Source organism: Ambystoma mexicanum, chromosome 7p (assembly GCF_040938575.1).
Source record: "Ambystoma mexicanum isolate Mex_15411 chromosome 7p, UKY_AmexF1_1, whole genome shotgun sequence".
NCBI lineage: Eukaryota > Metazoa > Chordata > Amphibia > Caudata > Ambystomatidae > Ambystoma > Ambystoma mexicanum.
In genome coordinates this window covers 141,849,758-141,862,406 of record NC_090939.1, presented here as the reverse complement: position 1 = coordinate 141,862,406, position 12,649 = coordinate 141,849,758, and the positions used below count along the sequence as shown (strand labels likewise).

At 46.0% G+C, this 12,649-nt stretch overlaps 1 protein-coding gene across 1 annotated transcript in view; it reads right to left on the bottom strand.

Annotated features, from left to right (window-relative positions):
* LOC138525755 (beta-1,4-galactosyltransferase 3-like) overlaps positions 1-12,649 on the bottom strand; it is a 547,693-nt gene that overhangs the window by 448,672 nt on the left and 86,372 nt on the right. Inside the window, exon 3 of the mRNA XM_069635927.1 lies at positions 6,018-6,520. Coding sequence (XP_069492028.1) covers positions 6,018-6,279 — 262 coding nt within the window. The 5' untranslated portion in view covers positions 6,280-6,520. The remainder of the gene's footprint in view (positions 1-6,017; positions 6,521-12,649) is intronic.

Genomic DNA, 12,649 nt, shown 5'->3' with positions numbered 1-12,649 from the left:
CTTCACTCTGCCTCTTTATAAGCTGCTAGATTCAGAAGGCCCAATTTACGCAAACTATGCAGATGACACTCAGTGTCTCATTCCACATCGGTAATCATGCAGACGATTCTGTGACAATCAACACCATCTATAATCTCATCCACAGGTGGATGCTACACAATAGTTTGGCACTTAACTCCAAAACGGAGATCATGATTGCTGGCACTGAACCCAAGCTTTGTAAATTGGACTCGGCATGTCAGACTTTTCAAGTGGCCGATTGCTCCCTTAATACTTCACCTACTACTTTAAAGTTAAGACCCATGGAGTTGTCTTTGATCAAGGGTTGAGTATGAAAGCTCAGGTCAGCAGTCTTGTTTCGTGCTCCTCCTACTATCTTAAGCTCCTTGCGCAACTCTGCCCTTTTCTTGGCTTGATTAGCTGTGCCACCCTTGCCCATGCCATCATTGGGTCCCGTCTCGATTACTGCTAGATTTTGCAGCAGGGTCTGGGGCAATAAGTACTCAGCCACCTTCAGGTTGTTAGAGTGGTCAGGGGTCTCCGCAAGTTGGATCATGTTTCTGCGGCATGGACGTCCCTACTCTGACTCCCAATAGGAAAAGTTAAAGGTATTTAAATAGAGCTCCATCCCCAACAGAGTTGGTCTCCATGCACTCAGGCGGATCTGTAAAGAAAAGGGTGGGGTTGGGTTAGCGGGTGAAAAGGGGTTAGGATAGTGAGAGGTGGTGTCCTGTTGGCAGCTTCAGTTCAGGTTTCAACATGTGCTGAGCTTGGGTGTGAATTTAGGAACAAAGCAAGTCCTCGTGTGCTGTTGTTGCGATCTATGTGTTCATTGTTGTTCCAGTGTGGTGAAGTGCGTGCAGCTTGCTGCGCGAGGTGGTTGTGTCGGTTTTTGTGTGAGTTAAGTATGCAGAAATGTGAGGTTTTGGTTAGTGCGTTATAGGTCTCTTAATCCTTGTAGTTTTGTCTTGTGTATCTGGTTGTCATACTGGGTAGGTATAATCTTTCTCCTTTTCTGACTGTCTAGATTCTTGGACGGTGGTGTGGCTGGTTCACAGCTAAATTATTTGACCTTAGTACATCCGGTTGGGCAAGCATTATTGCCTAGTTTGATAGTGGTGTTATTTTATCATTCCTCTGCTCCTTCCTATCTATTTATTGTCGGTGGTCTATTAGGTAGGTATATTCTTCCTCTTCCCTTTCTTGACTGTCTAGTTCCTAGGGCAATGGCAAAGCTGGTCCCTCAGCTAAGTTATTGAGTTTAGTAAACCCAGGAGGGCAAGCAATATCCGTACTTAGTTAGGGGTGTTATATGATCATTCCCCACTCCTTCCTATCTATTTACTGTCTGTGGTCCATTGCTGCCGGTGATTACAATGTGTGCCAAGGTGGAATGCTAGGTCATACCTGGTCTTCCTTCCAGATTGATCGCAGGATATTCTTTGGTATGATTCTAGGTGGTCGATCTTTCAATTGATAAGTGGTTATGTTGTAGAACAGTATATCCTTAATTCTATTAAGGGTCAAGACTTAGGGAATAGGTTCCTCTCAGCCTAGTTCCGCTATGTATGCCCGTATGGGCATTCATTTTAGTTATGGTGTGAAGAGCCAGGATTGGAGGAGTTTCCTGACTTGTAAGTGATCTCTTGTGTTTTGTATGTTCTTTGGTAGTTCGTTCCAGGTTTTTGGTGCGAGGTGAGAGAAAGGGTATTCAGACTTTTGTTTTGGTGTATGATTTGGGTTCCTAACGGATGTCGCTACTGGATCGGAGTGGCCTTGTAGTGTGATGTATGTTTATTTTTTTTTTAAAAAGGAACTCTGCGCCTTGGTCATGGATTGCTCTGTGCATTATGCACATTGATTTTAACTTGATTTGCTGTTTGATGGGTAGCCAGTGTAGCGTTTTCAGCGCTGGTGTGGTGAGTTCTCTTCGAGGTAATTTAAGGAGCAGTCTGGCCGCTGCATTTTGTATGTGTTGGGAGTTTATTTAGGAGTCGTTCAGGTATGCCTAGAAATAAGCTATTGGTGTAGTCTAATCTGGACATGAGATCAATGACGGTAGTTGTTTTGTTGGTGAATGAGAGGAATGGTAGGATCCTTTTAGCCGCTTGTAGGAGAAAGAAGCATTTCTTGATTAGGGCGTTTACTTGTGGCTCTGGAGTGAATTCGTTGTCCATCAGGACTGCCAGGTTTTTTCTTTTTTTAAACAATCGTTGATGGGGCTGGGGTTTCACCAAGTTCTACTGGCCATGGGATGTAGAGGTTGTGTTCTCCATTTTTTGGGATGATAATTATTTCTGTTTTGCTTGGGTTAAGTTTGAGGTAGTTTAAGTTTATCCAGTAGTATATTTCACGAAGGCAGTTCCCTAGTGTTGAGTTTTCTTGTTAGTCTTGTATTTTATAGACTATTTGTGGGTCGTCAGCGTAGTTGTAACAGGTGAGGCCATGTCATTCGATGATTTTAATTAGTTGGGATAGGTAAATGTTGAATATTAGTGGCAAGAAGGATGATCCTTGTGGGATTCCACATGACAAAAACAAATCATGTTTCGAACCCTGTGTATTGCACATGCCCGTTTCTATGGGAACAGCCCAGTCTACCTCAATAATCTACTGTTTTGGCTCCCAGCGAGGCATACCTTGGAGGTCTAACAACTCTGGCCTTCTACTAGCACCAAAAGCCAAATTGTCTACTGTGCTGGAGGGGTGCTTCCCAGTAGCGGCGCCACACCTATGGAATGCTCAGCCGCCAGATTTGAGGTCCTGCCCCTCCTTGGCAAACTAAGTGCATACTAAAGACTGTTCTGTTTGAATGAATCGTCCCCTTCAGCTAACTCAGCTCTCAGCAGCTAATTTCTTTTTTTGTTATTTTCGTAGGTCAGTCTTGTACTGCGCTTCCATGGCTGAGGGCTATGGTCCAGTGTGCTGTAAATAAAAATTAGACAAGGCCAGTCTCGGAATTCTCAAATTTGAATGCAAGAAACACAATTACTGATTTAGAGGCAATGCTGCTAGACAATCCCCTTGTCAGCATCATGAATCTACAAATCGTGATAAATGGAAATTACCTAAGTGTATGCTCCTGTCAGACTCCTACTAAGTAGAAGAACGTCAGAGGAAAACGAGGATAGCATTATTGGCGAGTGGATGACTGCGGCGTGATCGAGACCAGCAAACACTCTAAGCTCTTTAAAAATGTAGGTGAAGATAGAAGATACTTTAAAAAATAGACATTATTTAACCAAAATGCAATAACCAAGTATGATATGTTTAAAAACTGCCATGAGTTTTTAATATTCTTTAGACTCGTGATGAACAGTGGTGTCGAAATGGCGCAGAAGCGGATGAAGCATGGAACTGTGAAATTGGTGGCATTGATGAATTAAAGCATTTTAGGTTGTCCTGTGCTAAACGTACACGTACGTGCTTAAAGAAAATGCATACCCAACCTCATCTACGTAGACTGGGAATTAGGAGGAGAGCTGGGGCACAAAGTGTGATTTTGACTTGCACCGATATACCGAATGTAGCAAGTTTCATCCGTGAGACAATGTTAGTGAAAGCCTGTTCGTAATATTAATCGTTTTGTGCATTTTAAAGGTGACATTTTAAGGTGTTTTTTTGTTTTGTTTTAAAGGCTGTGGTTTGGATCCATGTGTTTGTATTATCGTTTCAATATTATGCACATTTATTGTGTAGGAAGGCTGCAAAGGTTCATGCATGCAACACTTTTTTTTTTTTAAGATGTTGGTATTCAAAAACACTGGGGAGAAAGTAGAGCAAGCCGTGAGGGTGTTTTGACAATAGTGGTTGGAGTCTATGCGGGCATCAGTTTGGTTTTGCTGCTGCTCAGCATAACGCTGTCCATATTGCGGGGGCCTTCTACTCACTCTGTTGCAAAGGGCAGGGCTTCATCAACCGATGCGCAGGTATAGAGGCCCAAAGTTTGTAGGATGCCAAGAGACGAAAGGCAGCCAGCATTTGGGAGTTCACTTCATTCACGTCTCCCCATTAAGTCCACGCGGCTCAACAAGCTGCCTGAAGTCTACTTCTCTAAACACTTTGCATCATGAACCTAGTGCCAATGAAATGCTGCCTCGCATATTGTGCCCTCTAAAGTAAAAGTGAAATACTTCCAAGCAACTCCTGCTTCTTCAGAACACTCGCTGCAGCATCAAGGCATTTTTTGGTGGATTTTGAGAAAATCCCAGTTGGGTATCAGCTCTGATTTATCTGAAGAGCCAAAGTAAAGTGGCATGGGATCTTGTGTGCTTTGTGTGAAATGAAGTACTACCCAAGGATGAACATTTCTAGAGTCACATTTTTGAGATTTCTGGCCGATCACTTTGCAGTCTGCATCTAGCACACCAATACAAAAAAAAATGGAATGCCACGTGTATGCATTAAACAAATGTTCAAAGAAGGTTATTTTTTATTCTCAGTTATTATAATTACTTTTTTATAACATGCTTAATACCAATGAGTGCTAAGCATGGGATCGGGATTCAAACCTGTGTCGAGTTGCCCCTGAGCTATCCTTCCTCACTATGTTTCTCTAAGTCTTTGTATTTCACTTGCCTTGTAAAGTCCCTGGGTTTCTTTGGTTTTCCTGTCCCCAATATTCTATGAGAGGTTTGGCAATTTTCCATATTCGGGTTTCTGGGATTCCTGTGCCCCTCATTGCCACTTATATCCTTCTTTCTCTTTGGGCCATTATGCCCTTGTGTATTTAAGGAGATTCTTCCTACTAATGCTTTTGTTCCCTGGTCTGTTAAGTCTTCCTACACAAAGAGCAATCCAGGTACCTTCTTTCTCGGATTTGCTCATGCGAGGTGGCATCTGCTCAACACCAGCAGCATGATCCATGCTTTTACCTATTTCAGTGGTGCCAATATTAAGGCCCCTCTCCTTTTGCGAGTTATAGATTTAGCTAAATTGATAACAGTAAGTAGTAAAACAGGACCTTTGATGGGTTTATCGCCAGAGCACCACATCTGAAAAAGTTAGCAACAATAGTTCTTCACCTCAGAAAGGAAATGCTATGAAGAACGCTGTTTCGATTATATTGCCTCGTCTAAGGACTTCAATCAATCACAATTCGGTCTTATGGGGTTTGCCCCAGTGGCTCTCCCATTCATCTTGAAGGGCTCTGGCACTGCAGATTGTCCCCAACCACTTCCCTTTGTAAGCGACTAATCTGTAGACTGGCATATTGCCAGATCTTCCATTTAAAATGGTGGATGGAGAGAATGTTGCAGTGAGTTGCCAAAACGATTTAAGCTCATGCGTAGAATGGCAACATGCCTTCACACTCCTGCACCCTTGTATTCCCAATGCCTAGATGGGAATGATCTTGGTGAAGCAACCACAGTTTTAAAGGGTGTTCATCCAACAATGTAAAGATGTCGTGACCATGTGCCTAGCAACAAGGGAAGGACTTGCTACTTGAGCGGGTCTCAATCTTTTCTCACTACAAACCCTCCAAGTCAAGCGCCCAGTTTACAAGCATGCCCTGTTACAGAATGAGAGCGGCTGCAAACCTTTCAACAAAGAAAAACATGCAATCGGTATGGTAGAGAGTCCACAACATCCGACATGCAGCGAAAGGAGTAGAGAAAAAAAAAAGAGGGAATAAAAACGAGAAAACATGTTAAAGGCAAATGCGAGTGAGGGAGCAAGGGTGGCAGAATGGAAGAGGGAAAAGAGGAGAAAGAGGGAGGAAAGTGTGATAAAAGAGGGTATACAGAGGACAGAAAAATCCTGCATGAGACAAGTGTGCAGGCGACAGAAAGAGAAGACAACGGGAGAAAAAGATAAAAAAAGATATGCAATCCAGAGAACAAGCCATAGCCTTTAGACTAAATCTTATCTGAGAGCTTCCAATCAGAAATCCAGCAGGAAAGCATGGTTATTGCAAAAGGTCTGCTGCTCACCAGAGAACATAGAATTCTTTCAAGCCTCCATTGATAGTCTGAAACCACTTAGAACCAAAGAGGAGAAATAAATGAGTGACATACCGAGTATAGGTGACTTCAGAGGGCAATACCGCAGATCTTCTACATCAGGGACCGGCGTGAACCAGCTAAGGTTTGTGTAGACATCTTCTGTTTTGGAGTAATCCCAGCTTACTGAACCTCCATCTAAAATGTCCCGCAGGACATCAACAGCTCCCCGCCGGTACAAAATCAGAATAAATATCAGTTGACTTAGACCCAGGAAGAGCAGAAAGGAGGGCTTATCACTTCGTGTCACAAGCATGATCTGTGTCAATAGGGACATGTCTGGGAAGAAAAGCGCTTTTGTGGACGATGTGGCCAGTCAATTTACATGGATACATGTCGTTCTTTATACATGTAGCCCCAACCCAAATACTGCTCTATTTATCAATTCAACACACAAATGCAGCATCAACTTCTGTCAAAGTGCTTGAAGGGACTCTCCGAACTTCCATTTCCATTACTGCTCACAGGGGCACCCACCCGCCCAAGAATCACTTGGGGGATTTTCCAAAGAAATGCATCTGCAAAACAGAAAACGAAACAATGTTCAGGTATGCAGACAAAAGCATCGGTTTATCTGTCCTTTACCGCTATTCAAACATGAAACATCATAAAGATGCACTAGTTAGCACAAATCCAGAAAAAAGTCTGAGAAGATTATGCTTGATAGGCAAGATGGACATCATGAGCCATGCGGAACCGGCAGATGCTAATGACATGTCAAGCCTAGAATACATGGTCTAGATTACTTTTTAGTGCTTCCAAGAAAACTAGTGTAAAGCCAAGCTTTTTAAGCAATCCTCCCATTAAATACTTTTCTTGAGCAAGTCCACAAAAGAATGAAGGACGCACTGTTTTTTGCTCACAAAACATGCACATTATCAAATAAATTAAAGTGTACAGATTGACTGCTAAGGAGGATGAAATTTTCTTGAGCTGAAAGATGAACAAGTTACTTCTTGCCTTGTAACGTTCTTTCGAAGGGATGTTCCTCCGACATATTCCTTATCTTTGATAATACGTTTCCAGCTTGCTGGCCTCGGAAATTCTTTCTGTAGAGGGCGCTGCGCGTCGACGTCCGAGTCGATGTCCCTCGACGGCCACCGTATCGGCGCCGACGTCACCATGCCCATAAATAGCCACACGCTGCGTCCGTTGCTCAGTTCCGTTTTGTAGCATAAGAAAAGTCATGCCTGAATTGGTTATTGACCTTGAAGGAGCGTAAACTGCAACCACAAGGGAAGTATCACTGCAGGGATGGATGGGAGGGGCGATAAGGAATACGTCAGAGGAACATCCCGTCGAAAGAACGTTACAAGGTAAGAAGTAACTTGTTCTTCGAAGGGATTTTATCCTCCGACGTATTCCTTATCTTTGATAGACTCCCATAGCAGTGGCATGTAATTGGAGTTGGGAGTGAGAATGTTATGTATCCCTTTAGGGATGGACCGAATGTAATACGGCCTTGCCAAATCTGGTCTCTTGACTAGTGGAGGAATCCAGATTGTAAAATTTTGTGAATGTATGTGCGGACGACCATGTGGCAGCCGCACATATGTCTCGGAACGGTACCCCTCTTTGGAGAGCCGAAGAGGATGCGATACCCCTGGTTGAATGAGCCCTGAGATTTTGGGGTGGCTCTTTCCCTGCCAGTTTGTAACATTCCAGAATGGCCAAAATAATCCACCTGGAGATGGTTTGTTTTGTTATGGGTAGTCCCAACTTGTGACCTGAGTATCCTACAAACAGTTGGTCTGCTTGCCTGATCCTAGCCATTCTGCTGATGTAAAAGCTGAGAGCTCGCCTTGGGTCCGGCCTATGTAGCCTTTCTTCCTCTTTTCCCGGATGGGGAGGAGGGTAGAACAAAGGTAAGGTAATTTTCTGAGTAATATGAAATTCAGAAACCACCTTTGGGAGGAAATTAGGCTTCACCTGTAGGACAACTTTGTCCTTGTGGAAAATTGTATGTGGGGGTTTACAGGAGAGAGCTTGTAGCTCGCTCACCCTCCTAGCAGATGTTAGTGCTACCAATAGGACAGTTTTAAGAGTGAGAAATCTCAGCGAACAAGCGTGAAGTGGTTCGAATGGAGTGCCCATTAGGAAGTTTAAGACTAAATTTAAGTCCCATAAGGGAACCTGGAATGGTTTTAGAGGATAAACATTAGTTAATCCCTTGAGAAATTGTATCACTAAAGGATTCCTCCGCAGTGCGCTTGAAGATAGAAAGCGCTGCAAGATAGCCTTTTACAGTGCCAACTTGAAGGCCTGTGTTTGCCAAGTAGAGTAGAAACAATAACACTGTTGGTGTACCACATGAAAAAGGGTCGATATTCTCTTCCCTACACCAGCTGCAAAATTTGTTCCAACGGCAGTGGTATAAAGACTTTGTTGCTAGCCTTCTGGCCGAAAGCAACACCTCCATGACGTCATCAGGGAGATCCCAATCCTTGTACCTCACCCTTTCAGAAGCCAAGCGTGAAGGTTGAGGGTTCTGGTGTCTGGATGGAGAACCTGACCTCCCTTCTGCGAGAGAAGATTCTCTTTGAGTGGAAGACGGATTGGAGGACAGATGGACATATCTAGAAGGTCCGGGTACCACGTTCTCCTGGCCCAATCCAGGGCAATTAGGATCATGGTTTTCCGGAATCTTCTCAACCTCCTGATCATTTGAGGAATAACAGGGACTGGTGGGAACTCGTAAAGGAGTGGAAACTCCCAGTCCACTACAAACGCGTCTCCTAGAGCTCTTCTCGGGGGAAATTCCCTTGAACAGACAGATCGCACTTCCTGTTGGTGCTTTTGGCGAACAGATCCACCTGAGGGGTTCCCCAAAGGGCGCAGATCTCTTGAAGGACTTCCTGAGCTAGCTCCCACTTGTGGGAGACTGTGCTCTGCCTGCTCAGAGCGTCTGCTGTCAAGTTCTTCTCTCCGGCTAGGTGGACTGCCGATAGAGGGATTCCTTCTTGTATTGCCCAAAACCAGAGCTGCATCGCCTCTCTGCACAGTGGCAGTGATCCTACGCCTCCTCTTTTGTTGAGGTAGTGCATGGCCACCATGTTGTCCGTCATTATCAGGACATTTCTCCCCTGTACTGATGGCAGGAAAGCTTTCAGCGCTAGTCTGATCGCTCTCAGCTCCAATAGGTTGATGTGTAGTCTGGACTCCGATGGAGACCAACGACCGCTGATGGTCAAGCCGTTGGCATGGGCTCCCCACCCCATGAGTGAGGCGTCTGTGACTACTGTTATCTCCGGCCATGGTTGCCAAAACAGTTCTCCTTTCAAGATGTTCTCTGGATAGGCCCACCATTGAAGGTCGCGGGCTACCTTGTCCGGAATCCGGAGGAGATCTGTCATTCTCCCTGAGAATTGCGACCACTGATTTCTCAGAGCCCACTGAAGAGATCTCATTCTCAGGCGAGCCTCTGGCACAAGGAAGATGCAGGATGCCATGAGGCCTAGCAACCTCAAAAAGTCGAAGGCTGGGAGACGTTGGGCATTTTGAAACTTGGTGACCATCTGTAGAATATTTTGAGTCCTCACCTCTGGTGGCGAGGCTTTTCCCAGGGAAGTGTCCAGGACCGCTCCAATGAACTGGAGTCTCTGTGATAGTATCATCTGTGACTTCTTTAAATTGGAGGGAGAAGCCCAGTTTGTGAAGGAAGTGGCAGACATAATCTAGCTGGGCCTGGGCCTGTTTCGAAGATACAGCCCTGATCAGCCAATCGTCCAGGTAGGGGTAGACGTGGATCCCTTCCCTCCTTAGACTCGCTGCCACTACCGACATCAGCTTGGTGAAGACCCTCGGGGCGGAGGTCAGCCCAAATGGCAGAACTCAAAATTGATAATGAGAGTCACCAATTGCGAACCTCAGGTATTTCCTGTGTTTGAGATGGATTGGCACATGGAAATAAGCATCCTGAAGGTCCAGAGATACCAGCCAGTCCTGGAGCTGGAGGGCCTGAAGGATCTGAGAGAGAGTTACCATCTTGAACTTGTATTTCCTGAGGAACTTGTTCAATTCTCGTAAGTCCAGGATGGGTCTCAGTCCTCCGTCCTTCTTTGTTATGAGAAAGTAGGGGGGAGTACCAGCCCCTGTTCCTGTCCGCTACAGGTACTGGTTTTATGGCACCTTTCTCTAGCAGGTCTATAATTTCCTGCAAGAGGAGCGGATCTGGAACTTTTAGAGAGCTGTTCTCCGGTGGATGACTGAGGGATGTGTAGAAAGGGTAGGCAGTAACCCTGGGCAACTGTCTCCAATGCCTAAGCATCTAACGTTATAGCCTGCCATTCCGTCAGATGGTGAGTTAACCTGCCCCCTACAGGTGTATTGTGTGGAAAGGCCTCAGAGTGGTTTGGGGGCGGCTGATGCAGATGCCGAGGGTAAAGAGGCATCTGCTGCTGCTGCTGCTGCTGCTGCTGCTGCTGCTGCTACGGCCTTAGTACCTTTGACCCGTCCACCTCGGGTGGATCTCCTTTGGCCTCTTTGAGCCGGCAGTCCTCTGCCTTTCCCGAATGCGGAATAATAGCGATAGGACTTTCCTCTCCCAGTTGTTCCTGAAGGGTGAAAAGGAGTTTGGCGGATAGCAGCTCCTAAAGATATTGCTGCTGCTTTAGAAGTCTGCAACTTTTCCAGACTGTCATCAGCCTTTTTTCCGAATAGTGAAGAGCCGTCAAAGGGCATATTCAAAAGTCTGGCCTGTACATCTGCAGCAAAGCCAGACTTTCGCAACCACGCATGCCTTCTGATTGTTGTACTTGCCGCCATGGCCCTGCTGATACTGTCAGTGGAATCGATGCCAGTTTGAAGTGATTCGCACATGGCATCTTTAATAATGTTAAGGAAGGCTTCCTTTTCCTCTCCTTCGGGTATGCAGTCAGCCGCTGATGAAGCACACTCATGCAGTGTGTGACTGAACCTGGCGAGCGTACAGGTGGCGTTGATGGACTTCAACGCCATACTACAAGCAGAGAAGACTTTCTTCGCCATAGAATCGTACCTCTTGTCATCTCTATCCTGTGGGACAGTAGGGTAAGCGGTCCTACTGCTAGATGAAGTTGCCGCTTGAACAACCAGGCTCTCTGGAGTCGGGTGTTTTGATAAGTATTCAGGGTCAGCAGCCGCTACCCTATACTTGGCTGACAATCTTTTATTGACCACAGGGATAACTTCACGAGTTTCCCAATTAGATGTAATTTTCCTTTGTAAGGCTGCATGGAAGGGGACCACATGGTCCTCCTGTGGACCTTTGTTTATTATGTCCGTTAGGTCATCCTGTTGAAAAACAGGGGAAGGCGCAGACCAACCCATAAATTCAATCATTCTTGCCATCAGCGTTATAGGGTGTTTCGGCATGTTCCCCTGGGTCTGGCTTAACAAATTCCACTTCTGGGGAAGTGTCCAGCCCGCTTGCCTCATGTAGTGACTCCTGTAGGTCCTTCAACCTTCTTTCCTCAGAGGTGAAATCCTCTGAAATAGGCAGTGTGGTCCTCTGTAACCCAAATGTTTCCTGGTCAGAATCTTCCCCCTCTTCATAAATTGAAGATAGTCCAGGGTACCCATCTCTGAAATGGTGTAAAACCCATCTCGAAGGCATAAGGAGCCAAACTCGTCATTATTGGGCGAGAAAACATCGATGCCGATGTGACAGGCTTCGAAGGCGTCGTAAAAACTGGAAGGGGTCTGACAGAACTCGAGAGGATCGGGATCCTACTCGAGGACATCGACGACGGTCTCGGCGTCGTGCTGGAGGCCCTTGGAATCCCCGTTGGCTGTGGAGTAGCCTTGGTCTTCTCTTTCATCGGTGTCGACGATGGCGTCGAGTCGATCGACCGATGCGTCAAGGAACCCTTCGACAACGGCGTCGATCCATGCGTCGAAGGAATCTTACCCGATGGCTCATGGTGCTCTCGGTGGAATGTTTCGCCGGGTGCTGCGACTCGCAGCGTTTTGATATTTTGGGTTTTTCACCCGGGGTATCACCCTCAGCTGTCTTCGAGGGGGTCGAGTCCGCTTTCTCGAAGACGCTTAACATTTTCTTTCTGAATTCCTCCCACTCAGCCTGAGAGCTGTGTTTTGTGGGACAGGAGACCCTTTCTGGGGAAACAGAAGACGACGAGGAAGGGGATCTTCAGCGTCTCTTTGAGTGTCTTGATCTCGACGAATGGTGGGAGCTACTTCGATATCTAGAATGGGAATGTTTGACAGCGAGGAGACGAATGCCTCGACTCAGCCGAAGAAACCTTCGAAGAGGTTTTGACTGACTTACCTCTCTCGAGCTTCCCCTTGGGCTCCTTCAAGGCTTTTGCCGTCATGGACATGCAGTCCTCACACTCCGAACAATGGTGCTCGGCTCCCAAGCACCACAAGCAGATCCTGTGTGGATCCGTTATCGATATTTTTTTTACTGCAGTCTCGACATTTCTTGAAGCCGGATTGCGGTGTCGTCGGTTCCGATGAAGATGCCATCGAGAACGAGTAGGTATTATTCGAGTAGATATAGAGTTATCCTGACTGAAATGAGCAACGACGTTCAAGGCCCCACGAAGCGCGGAAAAAGGGAACTGAGCAACGGACGCAGCACGTGGCTATTTATGGGCATGGTGACGTCGGCGCCGATACGGTGGCAGTCGAGGGACATCGACCTGGCG